We start from the raw sequence: 16,902 nt of genomic DNA on the forward strand, positions 1-16,902 counted from the left end.
CTGGAGACCACTGCAGCTCAGCTGGAACAGAGGATTGTTGCAGCTCAACCAGAAACAGATGTAGGCCGGGCTGCCAAGTGGAAACCTGGAGCAGGTGTCAGCTGGGCAGCCAAATGCGAACAAGGGGCAGACTTGGCGGTGGCCAACCCAGGGAAAGGCCAGATGTCAGCCAGGGTGACGGACAGTGAGACCTCTATGGTGCTGGGTAGCGGTGAAGATGAGGTGGTGGGCAGCAGAGAGCCTCGCCTTCTTGTGGGGGGCATTTTGATAGCTAGCTGTAGACCCACAGAAAAGAGACTAGCCAAATCATGAACAGGAACTGGCATGAGGCTAGCAGGCCAGTGGCTAACCGACCCAGGAGCTGGAGGTGACAGCAGGGTAGCCAGCTCGAGAGAATCTGATTGGCTGTTAACTGTTCAGGAGGTAGGCTCGGTACTGGAAGACAGGCTCACCCATCCGTGCTGAAACAACCTCAGTTGGGTTGCTAAAGGCCTACAGACTGGAAGCTAGTGGGGTAGATGCTAGCAGGCTGAGGGGCTGCCTGGACAGACTGAGGGCTTGGAACTTGGGCCTGATGGTTGGGTTGATAGCTGGGAATCTGGGGCTGAGCTAACTCCATGCCTCCAGGAACATGCTGCCATGTGTACAAAACTCAGGGTCCTGCTTCCAGAAACGAGTGAGGTGCTTTAAAAAGTCTGGATCTTCCCAAAAGACAGTTTCTCCAAAGTCTGACCAGGAAAACAGCAAGCTGGGAAGGCGACTGTCTGTGTCTGCTGGGTCCATGTCTGACCAGATTGTACTCTTTAGGGACTAATTGGTGAACCCAAGTGCAAATGCTGACACACAGAGCTAAGTGTGGTATTCAAAGTATTTAATTATTGGGGGCAAATGGGATGGAAATATGAGCCGGACAGGTCCTGAGTGGAATCCAGAGAGTTGCTGGGCTGAACTGGCATTTAAAGCAGGGGAGCAGGGCAGACCAAGGCACAGGAGACGGAGGCCAGAGCAGAGAAGACTCCAGGGAAAGGAAAAGGAAAATAGGATTAGGCTGAAGATAACAAGCTACAACAGGTTAACTAGATCTAAACTGGAAAAAATTGGTTGAAGCATAGACTGAGTGGTGCAGAGGATACGATCTGCCCCAGCGTCCTCCTCCTGCTTCCGCATAAGAGACGGTGTTTCGCCATCGCCACCATGATTATACAGCAATGGTTTTTAAAGACGCCGTGAGGATCATAGGGAAGGACTGCAACAGGGAAATGTGCCCTGCCGTCAAATTAGATTTTCTAGCCCTCTAACCGCTTTGTGTGAAAATGCAACTACAACAATCATGCTGTAGGGGATTGACTGTGAATATCCAATCTAAATGTAATGTACCTAGCTTGCAGGAGTATTAAGATTAGAGTGATCACAAATATCAACAAAATGCCATTTGAGGATGGACTTTTATGCCCAAAAAGTTTTATAAGCGAGGCAGCAGCGCCTGCCCTGTAGGTGCGTCGGAAAGGTTCTGGCAACAAATCGTGATATTTTGAATGTTTATAGGAAGCTGCTGGGTATTTACTTGGATTATTCTCAGTTCTCAACTGATGCTTTGTGAGAGGTGTTGGTTCGTGTCCGCCTCGGACCAAACATGATGATGTTTTTCCAAAGAGGTTTTCCATTTCCTCCTGTTTTCCTGGCCAGCTGACAGGACTTGTGTACCCAGGAATCATATTTGGCGAGTGAGGTAAGGACCACTTGTTGACTGCTGTGCGTCACACTCTGCTCCTGCTCCTGCCCCCTCCAGGTGTCCGTGCCAGCGGATGATTTCAGGCAAGCGTTTCAGACATTTTTTTTCACGTCCTCGGTCCTTAGGCCTGATCGGAGACCACATACAGTCCAGTTAGAGCTCAGCAGCAGGGCAGGCAGAGTCTGGGGCTCTTGCAGAGTGAAGGAAGGTATATATAAAGACTGGACAGGGTTTTTTTTTTTTTTTTGGTTTCTTTGTTTTTGCAAGCACATAAACTATACACAAAAGTATTTATCTTTTGTGTGGTGCTATATTAGCATATTGCCTACTGCCCACAATGTGCAGAATATCCTGACTTTCTCAATCATTTTCAGATCCCCTGCTCTGTTTGCCCACATGCTCCTGCAAGCTGACAGAGTATGACAATGTGCCACAGCTGCAGTAGGGCAGAGTGACATTTCTGACTACAGCCGGATAGCTAGCTAACCAAGCCAGTTGGCTTGTTAACTTGTTAATTGCCAGTTACACAGCAGAGGCTTTGTAGTCATTAATGTTGTTCCTTTAGATACAGTTTTTTTTATTCACCACTCCTTTTTTTTTTTTTTTTTTTTAACGATTGCTTAAGTACGATTTTGAAAACAGGGCTCATATTTATAAAGCACTACACACAATTCACACAACCACACACACAAGTAGCAGAACACCTCAGGTATTTTGCAAAATGAAGCACTTCATTCAAAACAACACAATCATTTATAAAAACCCAATTTTCTCACCATATGGCACACACATGGTTCATATGATGTGATTCTGTTTGAACCAGTTTCACACTGCTGTGATAAATCTAAAACACTTTCTGCAATTTCTGCTTTTCTAATAATTTAGTCTGGGTTTGAGTTTTTTCAGTGATATTGTCAGAGTGAAGTACATGAACATATTGACCAAACACAACACCAAGTGATGAAAATGTTTATTTCTCTCCACATTGTAAAATCAGTCAGTACATTCATGCATTTCCAAAGGCTGAAAATCAGAACAGAACAGATTCTAAATACAGTAGAATAAAGTCCACAAACACAGCAAAAACATTTGTGGAGACAAAATGAAAACCCACAGCATCATCTCTTGGCCCAGCTCGGTCTGACCAAAGCACTTCGTCCACATCACAGGCTGCGTCCTCTCTGACAGCGAGGGAAGAGTCCTCCTGGATGGTGAATCCAGCCTTGCACAGATCTGCATCATGAGTTTTAGCCAGCTCTAAAACTGAGAGCTTAAGCCTAGCCTAGCTTCCATTTCAGTCACATGTATTGACAGATCAATACGAGTGGAAATACACATTTTTTTTTTTAGCTTTAATTCACCTGACATCTCCATATATTTTATACAGTGATCATATTTCTTTTCTTTACTGGGACTGTGTGTAAAATGTAAATAGAAACAGAATGTGATGATTTGCAAAACATTGAACTCCATATTTAACTGACAATAGCACAGAGACGACATATCAAATGCTGAAACATTGATTGTGAAAATATTAATCTCATTTACAATTTACAGCAACATGTTTCAAAAAGTTGAGACAGTGGCAGCAAAATATGTCACAGTTCATGAGGTTACCTGGCAACAGGTTAGTGACATGATGGGGTGTTTTTTGTGAAGTAAAGATGGGGAGGGGTTCACCACTCAGTGACACACTGTGCTGCAAATAGAGCAACAATTTAAGAAGAATGTTTCTCAACGTAAAACTGCAAAGACTTTGGGGATTTCATTGTCTACAGACCATGATGTCATGAAAAGATTCAGAGAATCTGAAGGAATCTCTGTACGCAGCGACAAGACTGGAAATACTGGCTGGCTGTGATCTTCAGGCATTAGTGCACATGGCACATTTGTGAAGGCTCCATTAATGCTGAACCAAATATTCAGGCTCTTTTTTATTTTAGCAAGACAATAAGAAACCACATTCTGTTCATATTGGAAGGATTCAGCAACAACAGAAAACAACACTTTCTGTGCTGCCTTTGGTGTGAGAGAGCACAGCATCCTGAAAAACCCTGAGGCCGTCAGTGGCCTGACTCTGTACAGCTCATCCACACTGCTGCTTGTCTGCAGTTCGCCCACAGCCCGAAGTTGAGTCTCATATGAAATGCTTGAAATGCAGACATTTGTGCCGGAACACAAACTTTATTTTCTGGTTGAATGTGAATAACCAGCTCTAAACCTCGGAAACAGCCTGTGCTCAGCATTGGCATCGCGCCTCAGGACACTGGCAGGCTTAAAGGCCATGGTTTGCTGCATTGGCTTCAGACTGTCCAGTGTGCACAGGCTCACTAGTTGAACTTTTAAAAATCCTTTGCACTCCGGCCGCCGCTGTGTGACCGTGTGCTATTACTCTCAAATATCACAGGACTGGTCGTATGTTGCTGTGGGAAAGCTGCTGCTTCTCTTCCGTCTCTGGTTCACTGCCTTTGTTTTTGCTTTCATGCTCACCTTTTCCAGATAAATTGCGCTGAGGTTCCTCAGACAGCAGATCTGTCCTCACATTCCTCGGCCCCATTTGTTGCTCTTTCATCGCTGCTGCTCTTAGTCGTACAAGATTACAATCAAGGTCATTCTAATTCCCTTGGGGAATAAAGACAAGACCACAGTAAATGATGTATATGGGAATAAATGTACTCTGTTTCTGTTCCAGGCAGGTTGGACTTCATTATTCATACACTGCTGCCACAGCGTCTCTTTGCAGGATCCTTCTGTGATTGACAGGACATGTTAACCCTCCTGCTTTGACACTGACTGCCATCATCTAAGCAACAGGGACAAGAGGCAAGGTATGCCTGTTTCTTCTCTGACTTGGCTTTCTTTAGAACTGGGTAAAATAAATAAGGAGCTGAAGTAATTATTAATGACAATAATTCAAGCTTTCATATAATAATTACAGATATTTATAGTTCTGCTGCGGTCTGGAGGAGTCTGACAGAGTGGAGGGTTTTTATGCAGAATCTAAAGTCTATTTTTGTTTGTGAGTCTGGAGTGAAGGTGACAGTGCCTGGGGCTTCCCCTGCTCTGCTCTACTCAGGAAAATAAAAAGTTTTCTGAATATTTTAATTCTTTCATACTGACTTGGTACTTTGCCACTAGTTTATGCAAGCAGTGAGCCTCTCGGGCCGTTATTTACACTGATTTTAGAACAGCTAATGGGGTTTAAGTAATGCTGGGTTTCTCAAAAATCATGCTAATCCCTAATTGGCTCAAGGCTGAAATCATAAATTAGATCGTTAATACCTCTGCTTGTTGTGACGTTAAGCAGGAAAAGAATAGAGCAGGACTCAAGGAGCAGAGGAGTGACTGTGAAGCATTTAACAGAATTTACCACTGGCTTTGAAATGATAGCAGTTCAGTCGATGTCCACTAGGTGGAGACATTATATTGATCATGGACTCAAAATCCCAGTCAATCCCAGAGTACAGTGTGTGTTCCTGTAATGGTGAGCTTCCAGAAATGACTACAGGTACCTGTAAGCTACAGAACACATGAAAATACCTTCAGCATTAACTCAATGCTAAAACTATATGTGAAGAGCATTTTGTTGGTCTATAATCTGTATAATCTACTGACAAAACATAATTTATCTGTCATTTAAATGTAGAAAGTTGAAAGGAGCCATGATCACGTTTAAGCAAAAACAAACAATTAACATTATCGACTGCAAACCAACTCTCAGCAGACTGTATGTTCACGCTGACAAAGTGACAAAATAAAGAAAACTGAAAACAGTCAGTAGGCATGCTAAGAAAAAAACGTTGTGCACAAAGGAGATGAAGGAGCTGCTCACACCTGGAAAAAATAAAACTAATTCTGGGTGAGAGCCAACAACAAAAACAGTTTGATTTTTGGAAAAACATTTTGAGATCGCTTTGTGAAGTTTTATATTCCACGGGTTTTTCTAACTCTTCAGATTAAAGCCTGCAAGCTATTGACTCAGCGTACAGCAGGGTACCAGCAGACTCAGCCTGTCTGTCATTTCACAACAACTAATGTCCAACAATGTCCCTAAAACAAGGAGACAAACCACTAAAAAAGAAAACCTTCATAATAAACTTTAATTCTTAACCCTAGCATGTAATCGTTCACACACAAATCACACACACATTTGTACTTTTCTATAGATGAGGACCCTCGTTGACGTAACCACCCAAATGGTAAATTATACTTGTGTTGCTGTCTGTGGTGCTGAGCAGCGCTTCAGCACCATGGAGAGCACACGGTCCTACAGATCAGGTCGACAGTTTAAACATAAACGTAACAGGATTCTGGACCATGAAACATGAATCACGTGGAAAGTGCAGGCTTGGTCTTTGAGGTTAGACAGAGCAGTTTCAGAGTCAGGAGGCACAGACAGACAGACTCAACCAAAGCATGTCTCACGATGTGTGTTTACTCACCTCGGCCTGCAGCTTCGCCTCTGCTCTCATTAAACCGTGAAATATATGCTGTGGAAGACTGTCGAGCAGACCCATCAAAGCAAAGCAGGCTTCTAGCCTCGATTTCCAGCGAAAATATCCCTATTTATGTCTAGCAAGCACTTTCACTGTGCACAAAGCCCCCTCTCTCCAGAGCTACCCCCGCTGTGGCTCCATGGCTTTACTCTATAAGTAATCACAGTAGTAATAACAGTAACCTCCCCCAGCCTGACAGTGTGCGCATGTCTTTTTTTTTAGTCACATACAGTAACTGTTGATGCAATGAAACATCATTGAAAAACAACACTGCAGGACGTTGGTATAGACGGGCAGAGGAAAAATGAGCACACTATAAATGACATTTGTTCCAACTTCCTCATGTTTGTGGCTTTATCGTGCTCGTACGGCCTATTTGATGCAGCACTGAGTCTTTTCTAAACTAATAAAATGCAATCCAGTGGGGATCAGTGGCTGCACCTTCCCCTGGAGAGGATAAGTAGTTTGGGGGGGGGGGGGGGGGGGGGGGGGTTGATTGAATTCAATTAATGTCTTTAGAGAAAATTTCAGAAATGGCCTGCAGCTCCGGGTTAAATCGAATACTGTTGCAAATAGACTAAAAACAGAGCATCAGTGTTGAAGTGAGTCCACAGACCAAGGTCACGATATTTCTGACATTATATTCTCACTGAAGGAATTTTCAACTTGACAAATGTACAAAACATAACTGTGATTTCTGAATAAATAATTGGAATCAGATTGCATTTTTTCCATATTGCAGTTTTTCCATTTTTAAAATAAGATTTTAAATCTAACACTACTATGACTAATAATAATAATAATAATGAACTAAAGATTGAATTCAACCTATAATGCAATACTGACTGAGGTAAAATCTATGAAATGCACACACACACACGCACACACACACGCACACACACACGCACATCTTCTCACAAATACAAGACCTACAGCTAGATTTTCCAAAACAAGTTTTTATTGGCCAATTTACAGAAAGTGCTGTAGTGACCATTCCAAAGGAAAACAGACCAAAGAGTCCAGAGGAAAAAAAAAAGAAAACTAAAAAAGAAAGAAAGAAAGAAACTTTTACACATTATACAAGGTTTCCATGTTAATTCCACCGTCCTCCTCTTCTAAAACAAACGTCAGGACAACATTAGGGCTCAGGCCGATGCAAAATCCACCAAAGGTTCCAGGGGTAAAAGGGGGGTGCAAGGAGGAAAGTGACGTCACAAGACTAGGTGTCACAGCAGATGAGGAAAACTCTTTAACAACATATGAGGTCTTTACATGAACATAGAGCTACAGTATACACATACAGTAGGTTCTCCCAGCTGCACCCACAGGACCGCTGTCAAAGGTTCACTCGGCTGGAGGAGTTTGTGACTTTAACCAAACTTTGATTTATCTGTGGCCGACTGCACTATCAGCCAGGACACGTGTGTTCTGTTGTTTGTGGATTGGTCGTTATCAAACGTTACAGACAGACTGGATTCAGGATGGCCGCAGCCAGAGATTAATGCCCTTTCACTTCAAGGTGAGGAAACCTTCGACTGGCTTTTCTGATTACGTAGAATGTGACACTGCCAACTGCGTTCAGCTCCCTGTCCTTCTGCCTTAAAGCTGCACCAGGCAACTTCACAATTCAGTGGCCCCAAGTGTGGCTGCTGAAGTGGGATTTATGTAATGTGACATCACCCGCAGAAATAGATGTCTTTCATTAATGCTGCATTTCACTCAAAGGCAGAAGTTTGAAAAGTTCCTTGCGGGTCTAGAGTAACTGCCGTCTCATTCTCTCGTCTTGTGTTTTTCCACTGTGGACAGCTAACTTTGTGTCAGTGATTTTTTTTTGGCAGCATAAGCAACTTTCATTATACACTATTTAAATGAAAACGATTAAAAAGGTGTACTTTAGGAGATTGTGGACATAAACGTCATGCTGAGTGCATGTTACTGACCAGAGCGAGACTTATACGTCGGCTGGACTGCTGCTGACGGCCGGGGGGGAGGTGGCCTAGGGAGCAACCTAACCATTTTGGAAACACAGCTTTGACATCACCACGGACAGCTGATCCGGGAAGCCTGTTAGTAAACTATGTACACATCTGCCACACACAGAGCAACACTAGCATTCATCTGGAGTTGTGTTGAACGTACACAATATTCACTCTGTGAGTTCTTGTGAGTCCTGTTTTGGTCTCCACCAGCTCCCACTATGCACCCCAGCTGGTCACTAACTGTGCCCGTCTGCTGGTTGCTGCAGGGCAGGCAGTGGTTCTGGGTGACTACTGGAAATGAGGCTCATATGAGACTGAAGTGTAAAACCAAACCAATGAGCTGAAAGACGTTAAAATGCTCTGCAGAGTTGAGGGAAAGTGCAGGCTTGGCAGATTTTTCTCTGGGTGACATCAGTTTACATGTATTCATCTGATTGATTGTTAATAGAAAAATATTGAGTAATGCATCCATAAAGTTCATAATACAGTCTTCACTAGTCTATGCTACACATACTTTAATGCTTATATATATAATTTATTATAGTTCTTATAAAAAATAGGGTGCATTTTTAGATATTTGAGCCTTTTCTTTCCCACCTCAACTTTATATGTTTTTGTTGAATTTGCTTTTGTTAATAGTCATTATTCCAGGGAAGGTAACTGTTTACACTTTCCTGTTGTATGTGCTATTAGTGTTAAGTCTATTTTTCAGCTGCACAATGTTCCACTCAGTACAAAGGTTGGTGGATTTTGGTGGTTTAAGTATTGAATGGCAAAATTTTATGGATCTGTATCAAATAAGATTTTATTAACGTGTTTTAAAAGAAAAAAATGTGCTGGACAATACAAATCTAATAATGGCGTTTTTTAAAGGTGAATAGTGATACTGGTGTTGGCCTCAGAAATCCAGCCCTGGTCAGTCTGGCTCTGATGTTAGATATCAGTCTGTCCAACATCAGCAGCCAGTCCCATTTGCACTTTGTGGAAAGCTGGAATTTCTCACTTGTCGACACCTCTGCAGTGCAGCATTAATGACCAGCAGGAGTAGATGGTTGAGTTAATAGTGCAGCTTTCTCTCAGTGTGTACCTGCTGCTGAGGACATTGATGCTGGGACCACGCCTGAGACTGAACTCTAACTTGGGCACATTTTTGCAGACTATGAGAAGTGAGGAGATTGTTTTCTGATGCACGAACGCCGCGTGATGTCGATGAGCAAAACCGGTAAGACCTCTTTCCTTGCGCAGCTCTAGCCGCCCCAGTCGCGATGAAGGCAGTGGCACATCCACCCTGACAAACTCAGCTCACGGCCCGCTGGAATGACCTGAACACTGAGCTGGAAACACACACGGAGGACTGAGGGGTCCGTTTAGCAAGGACTCCTGCAGGCTGAGGGATCAGGATACGTACATACATATGAAGAGGTGGCATCTGTGTTGTGTACAGGTGGTGAGGAGGGGGACAAGGTGGTGTTAGTGGGTGAGGGGGGGGTGTGGGGGTGGGTCACCTACTATACTCACTATTTACAAGAAAGGAGCGTATAAAAATTTACAAGTAGACTCCTCTGTCTTTCCCAAAACCCCAGAACTCAGACCCCTTGGATAGTTCAACATGACTACACACAGATCATCTTTTTTTTGTTTTTTGTTTGTTTTTTTGATTTATTTTTTTTTGAGTACCATTGAAAATATGCTATTTCTGTAAAATCACCTGGCTTTGCCACGAAGGCTAGAATAAAGACTGATAAATAACATGAAGTATACAAACCAAAAATAGTCTGATTCTTTGCTTTTGCAACTCCGTGTTCTTAAATGAGGCTAGTTTTGCATTTCCACGGGGCTTCAGAGGTCTCACTGTGGAATCTGACACATCAAAATGAGCGTACGGTGACTGACAAGATGGGCTTCAAACAACTGTGTTTCACTGAAGGCCGTAATCGTGGCGTAGACCGAGATGGGAGAGAGATCACTCGAGGGAAAGCAGCTCTCGGGGGATGACCTAAATTTAGCGAGCTGCCCCTTTAAGAAGGATGGTAGTCGTTTGATTGACGAGCAGTTTTAGCGTCATATTATTTATCAGCTGTATAAAACAGGAGGCTTTCTGACAAGGCTTAAATCATCGCACTGTGTGTCTGTGTGTGTGCATTTCAGGGTAGTCTTCCAGTAGGGGGCGATATTACCTCATTTTTAGAGCTTCAACATCACATAAAGTCTTTTTGTTTCAACCGTCTGATTTGAGGTTTCAGTATGGATGTGTTGCAGAGTGTGTGTGTGTGCGTGTGCGTGTGTGTGTGTGTGTGTGTGTGTGTGTGAGTGAGTGACGGTGACTGTGTGTTTCAGTAAGATATTGTTGTTTTGTCCCAGCTTTGGCCCTTCTTGCTCTGGCGTTGCATCCTGGGTAGCTGGACGTCCACTTCCTCCTCGCTGTCGTCTGACTCAGCGCTGGTGATGTCATCCTCCTCCTCCTCCTCTTCCTCGTCATCCTCCTCCTCCTCTTCTTCCTCCTCCTCTTCCTCGCTGGCCTCCTCCTCCTCTGCAGCCTGGGGCTCCTGCAGGTTCTGTGGTCAGACATGTTCAGAGAGTTTCAGAAAGTGAATGATAATATATAGGTGAACATCCTTTTCTCTTGTAGAAATTCCAGTCACTATTATAAGTCCATTTTATTTGGCCTCTTATTATGCTCCCACACTCCCCTCCCTGACAGCAATCTTCCCCAATCCACCAATCCCCCAGCCCGCTACCTCCATCGGGTTGACCGTGATCGTCAGGGCCGAGCTGTCCCAGGTCACGTCCGCCTCTTTAGCCGTCTCTGCCAGCTTGACCTCCTGCTGGTGGGTCAGGTGGATGCGGTAGATGCCCAGCACCACGACAACGACCAGAGCGGCGATACACATCACAATGACCACAGTGGCAGCGCTCGGCACGCCTGAAAACCAGATGACAGGAGAGAGGAATGGAATGGGTCGACCGCGACAAAGCAATGCACTCGCGCCAAAACGGCCCCAATAAGTGGCTCCATGTCCTAAAATGAATCATCATCTTTTCCATCAGTTAGCGGAGAAAAGAGCCGCTCGTACTCACTTTATTCTTCAACCATGTTTTGGTCAGAAGACTTCAGCAGGTAATAACTACCTGTCAGAACATGGATTCTTGGATTCATGCTGTTCGAACACTTACAGTAAAGAGCTTCTCCGGTAATTTAGCATTGCACTTGAACCGTGACGCTGAAAAAAAAGTCCCTGAAAAGGAGCAAGCTCAAAAAGCCATAATCCAAATCTGTTTTAGACTGTCCCTGCCCACGTCTTCCAAACGCCACACACCCAGACAGCAGCCATGTTTCTAATTGTCTAGATGTGAAGTGAATTTGAAGCAGCAAAAGAAAAGAAAATGCCAATTAGGCGCCGTTCTGTCGGCTGGTGTGGAGTGAATAAACTGCGCTACACGAAGAGTCGTTTCGCCAGAAGGTGGCGGTACAGGCTGCAGCACGCATAGCTGTGATAAACAGAGTGGAACGAGCAGAGGTTGCGACAACCACCAATAAACCTCAAAGAAGAAGATTTTTTAACGTGTTATGGGAATATCTGGGAAGACACCAGAAGCTTCTTCTTCACTCAGAGCGGGAACAGCTGATCAGTCATGTGAGTTAAATGCTCGTTACATCTGAATTTACACAGAAAAGGTGTTTCCATCTCATTAAGTGGAGTAACTCGTTTTCAAAAAAGGCCAAAACTACACACAAGCAGCACAAGATGTTTTTATCTCGTGTTGTCAGTGCTCATGCCTCTTTAGCAGTTTTATTGCTTATCTGGTCCCTTGGATATGGGATGCCATTTGTGATGGCCTATTGATTTTTTTATTGTCTTTTTTTATGTTATTGTAGAAGAGGCCTTTTTAACCTTTAAATAAGATGGCTCCTCTGTTGATGATTGCGATCTTTAATTATTGTGACAGCCTATTGATTTTCTTATAATGTCATTTTTAGTAATCTTGGCTTTCACTTTTTTTTTAAATGTATATTTATGGCAACACTAATCAATACCTCTTTTTTCTAGCAATGTTAGCAGCGTAGCTCTAGAGATGGTAATAACATCCACCCATCCATCCATCACTTTGGTCCAGACTGAAATATCTCAACAGCTGCTGATGGATCATCATGAAATGTTGCTCAGACATTAACGTCCCCCCCAGGATGAACTGTAAAAACTTTGTTGATGATGGCTCCTTATGATGTCTGCGCCTGATCCTTGCTCTGTGTATCTGCTAGAGTAGCATGAAAAAAGGATTTTTTTTTTTTTGCATTTAAACTTTTAGTTGAATTTCGTGTCCTGCTGGATTGGATTCGGACGAATAAGAGCTAAAAAAAAAAAAAGCAGCAGGGGATTCAACTGAGCCGTGCGTAAGCTACAGATTGTTTCAAATATATTTAAAAAAATAATAAATGACTAAACACGTTTAATTTAGGTCTCAGTGCAGGCTGGCAAAGATGTACCATAAGCCCTATTTAGTAGCACAAGCACAACACAAGTTGAGGGATTTCTCTTGATCTAAAATGTTTATTTCTTCTGCTCTGATCTGCAGCCTACTGAGATAACAGGACCTCTCTGTGGCTGCCCTCCCTCCACCAGTCCCCGCTGCTGTGTGTGCGTTTAACGAGGGAGAGGCTCGCAGAGGACTCTTCAGATCATCACTTGATTCAGTCTAGTTCCCTAGATTTTCACACTAAATCCACGGCCTTTGATCTTCCTCGCAGCGAGGCTTCGTGCAGCCCCTCACACTAACTTGGGCGAGCGTTTGCATGCGTACACACACACACACACAGACACACACACAACCTGACATTTTCCTTCCGCTTTGTACTCTACATACATCGTGATATCATCTGAAACGTTTGAAACACGTGTGAAACTGCAACTGGAAATCTCTTGGATTTTATGCCATACATTCGTGGCCTTATTTCAAACCAGCCACCACCCTCTGACCTCCTTTTCACACACACATGTGCACACACACACACACACACACACACACACACACACACACACTCCTCCCAACTCTCTGGGCTGTTAACAGCATTGGCCACTGAACTCTCCAGGACTCTAAGTAGAATCCATTAGAGTGTGATGAATAATTAAATCTGGCGTGGTAGATTAAGACCAGTGTCTCTCCTCCTCACCATGTTCCCTTCCCTTCAGATGACTCGTGCCCGCCGAGGGACGGGAATAAGCCTGCTGCATCATTTGAGAGGGAGATAGTTTACACTGCTTTCTGTCGCAGAGGACCTCTGTGTGAGAGCAGCGGTCTGATTAGCAGAATGATAAACAAACTAGAAAGGAAAACCCCAGCGTTCCTTTGGAATCGAGCCACGTTTACCCTGGGTATGGACGGACCACTGAGTCTCCCTCAGTCTGTGAGAGTTTCAAAGCACCTGTGAGTGTTTTGTGAAGTCAGCTTGCATTTTTTCACGTTTCTACTTCCAATAACACAATTAAAAGCAGACCAGGAAAGTAAATTCCCTCTCACGTCACCTCACCCGTCATCTTTTAGCATGCATTCCATTTAAATGTGATTCGTTTACGACACGCTAAGCTCGGGCCTGTTTACTTACCTGAAGCGTGGCTGGGGTACAGGTCGTGAATCATGGATGGGTGGTGGACCACCTGCATGTACTGAGGCGGGGCTACCATGTGATTGACATGTTCCCCAGCTTCTGCGCTGTGCAGCACGCTCACCTGGTTGGGAACAGATGAGGCAGAAGTGATGATTTTGGAATGTAAAGCGACATTCAGTGTCTCCCGCCTGCACGCCTAAACTCGCCTCGACTCATACAGATGATGTATTCCAGACAGGATGAATTAGAGGTTTTAGAGAGAGACGAGGAAAGCAAATGTATTCATGCCTATTGGGGGACGGGGTCAGCTCAATACAGGAAGGTGAGATGGAAACTAGATTCATCGACGCTCTCCAAGGCTCAAACTAGGTGTAGCAAAACATTTTGTTCCCTCTAAGTAAACACCAGAGAATGTATAAGTAAGACAAACAGATCAAGGCCAGAAACAAACTGCGCTTAGCTGACACATTCAGCTGATTTTGCCATTTATCATCAAGTAAGAACACTGTGCTGCAGGTGTGTGAATGATTCACTGTGAAACACTTCAGGGTCCCTTCAGGTGAATTGTGAAGTGTGCTTCTTTTGATATGTTGACCCAGGCAGCGTCGGCATGTCTGGCTGCCGCTGAAGGCGAGCACCAAAATCTAAAAGCCACGTCTGTGGCTGTTTTGGAGTGACGCAAGAATTTCAACACCTTTGTTAAGTGAAAGCTTCGTATTAGCGCGGTGAAATTTTCTTCCCACAGTTTTAATTAAATTGAGCGCGGCTGTGAAAGTTGAAGGTTTTTTTCCTTTGTCATGCCTCAGTTGCTTTTTTCCAGATGTTTTGCCACCCGGGGCGAAAGTGATGCTACCGGAATGCATTTTTAAATTTGCTCTCAGACACCTGAGCTGACTCAGCTCGGTGACTTTGCAAGGTCGAGCACTTTGGTCCAGCCGGTTGGAAGAATCAGCAGCTTGCTATTACTGCTGCTGACTATCACAAGTGATATGATGAGTTTTGAAAACAGATTTCTTTTATTTTAGAGCCGCTAGACATTTTCTGTCGGTGTCACTCGTCTGGGTGGGTTGGATCTGCAGAAAATTTAAAAAGCTGATGCTTGTTCATTTAAAGCAACAGTCCAACCACACTCCGGAGATGATCAGTAACTATAATACATGACAACAGCATCAAAAGCTCACATTTGGGCAGCCAGAATCAGCGAATGTTTGCTGGTTTTGCTTGAAGACTAAAATAGCTACTCAATAATCAAAATAGCTGCAAAACAATGTCCTGTTAGTCAGCTAATAGGCAAGTTGATTAATTGTTCTCTAATCGATAGTTTCATCTCATATTCAATCAATATGAGGTGGTGTCTTTGATAAGACGTTGAAGTTCAGATAGCAACGACACTGAATGCAAAAACAATGCAACACATTCACCCTAAAAAAATGTGTGTCAGTGTTGACCTTTGCAGAGCCACATCAGTCAGGCTGGACGTCACACCCACCTCCAGGTTGAACTCATTGCTGGTGTAGCGCCCGTTCAGCTCCGAGCAGGTGAGGCGAAACCTTCTCTCTGTGAGTTGTCCGGGCCGCCAGTTATAGTAGCGCACCTGTCGGATCACCTGTTCATAGTTGGACATGGAGTCAACGCCTGTGGAAAGAGGCGGGAACAGTACAGGCTTGTTATTGTAGCCAATCAATGACTGTACCAATCAATATATTATTTTTCATAGGTTTTGGCTCCAGGCAAACTCAGGAGGGCCCTTAAAGGAAATGGTTTTTTTTTGGGCCCCCTGTTGTCTGGAGTCGGCCCTGGTTACCATAATAACCTACCGTATATGGACATGCCCGAGGTGGAGTTGGTGGCGTCGAGGTGCTTTCCGAGCAGAGCGCTGCGCTGCAGTTGGAGGGACTCCTGCTCTGGCCTCAGCTCCTCCCCCAGCACAAGGACATCGCAGTAGTCCAAGTTATGAATGATCTCCTCCATCACCCCGGGTCGACGCGCTGCTCACACACACGCACACACACACACAGACTTCAGTGATTTGCTTTCTCTGATGCTCGTGCCGGAGAACTAGCAGAGCATCAGAATCACTGGGCCTCATCTCATTTTGTTTTCTAGGCTGTTGGCAATAAAGCTTGTATTTCAGGTCATTTTCTATTTTTGGTGAAGAATTTGTTCTCCCTCCTAATGAGCTGCGCTGCAGATCTCTTGGAAACACATTTGAGGCACCTCATGGGGTTACTTAAGTTCAGGTACTTCTGTTCTCCAGAAACAACAAATACTGTAAATCAAACACACTGTTCCTAACACGACTGGTGTGAATGTACTCTCTCTCTCTCTCTCTATATATATATATATACCCTTAATTGTCACATGACAGTCTAAGTGATGCCTCCAAGCTAAACCTATTGTGGAGGAACAGCCTGAACACTTTTAAGAACCATAATTCAAACAGTACAGGACACAACACACCTGTCACCACTCCCAAACTCCAATTATTGGTCAACTCCCTGAACACAGACAGCGCGATGAGCTGCTGTGGTAACAAGTCCCCTCAGACAGCTCCCATCACAGCAGTGCTGGGTGGCTGCTGGGGCTCTTCGCCAGTCTGCTAAGCACCAGCCTCCACCTCTCGCTGCTACCCAGCCTTCTCCCTCACTGTACGCTCCCTGGGGAGGAAGCCGGCTATGCCCGTTTAACGGCTTCCCAAAGGAGGAAGATGGATATGTGGCGTGTGTGTCTGGAGGGGGGGGGTGTTGCAGAGATGAGGCAGAGAAAAGGCGGAGACTGAGCAAAACAGGGAGCAGGAAAGCTGTGTTTCAGAGGAGATGTTTATTGTCTTTGTGGATGAAAGCGTACCTGCCCAGCACCTCACAGCAAACAGCGACCGGATGGTGAACACAGTGGAGCATTTAGAAGCTAACGACAGACAGACTTCCCTCAGGAGTCGGTTAGAAAACAAAACAGAACAAAAAAGGTAGGAAATATTTGTCCGGTGGTCTGCTGGATGTGTAAGTAAGCAAATGATTACAGCTTGTAGGCCATGATACAGCAGAGGTGTGTGTTTTTCAGCTTGCTGTGGAATTCTTCTGCCCTCAAGTG

The 16,902-nt window shown here is 44.3% G+C and overlaps 1 protein-coding gene across 1 annotated transcript in view; it reads right to left on the reverse strand.

Annotated features, from left to right (window-relative positions):
- Positions 1-10,540: 10,540 nt before the first annotated feature.
- Positions 10,541-16,902, reverse strand: part of LOC121609146 (calsyntenin-2-like) — a 132,230-nt gene continuing 125,868 nt past the window's right edge. The window contains exons 13-17 of the mRNA XM_041940707.1: positions 15,630-15,800; positions 15,302-15,447; positions 13,810-13,933; positions 10,946-11,130; positions 10,541-10,762 (exon numbers count right to left, since the gene is read on the reverse strand). Coding sequence (XP_041796641.1) covers positions 10,541-10,762; positions 10,946-11,130; positions 13,810-13,933; positions 15,302-15,447; positions 15,630-15,800 — 848 coding nt within the window. The remainder of the gene's footprint in view (positions 10,763-10,945; positions 11,131-13,809; positions 13,934-15,301; positions 15,448-15,629; positions 15,801-16,902) is intronic.

The sequence above is a fragment of the Chelmon rostratus genome, chromosome 7 (assembly GCF_017976325.1).
Source record: "Chelmon rostratus isolate fCheRos1 chromosome 7, fCheRos1.pri, whole genome shotgun sequence".
Classification (NCBI taxonomy): domain Eukaryota; kingdom Metazoa; phylum Chordata; class Actinopteri; order Chaetodontiformes; family Chaetodontidae; genus Chelmon; species Chelmon rostratus.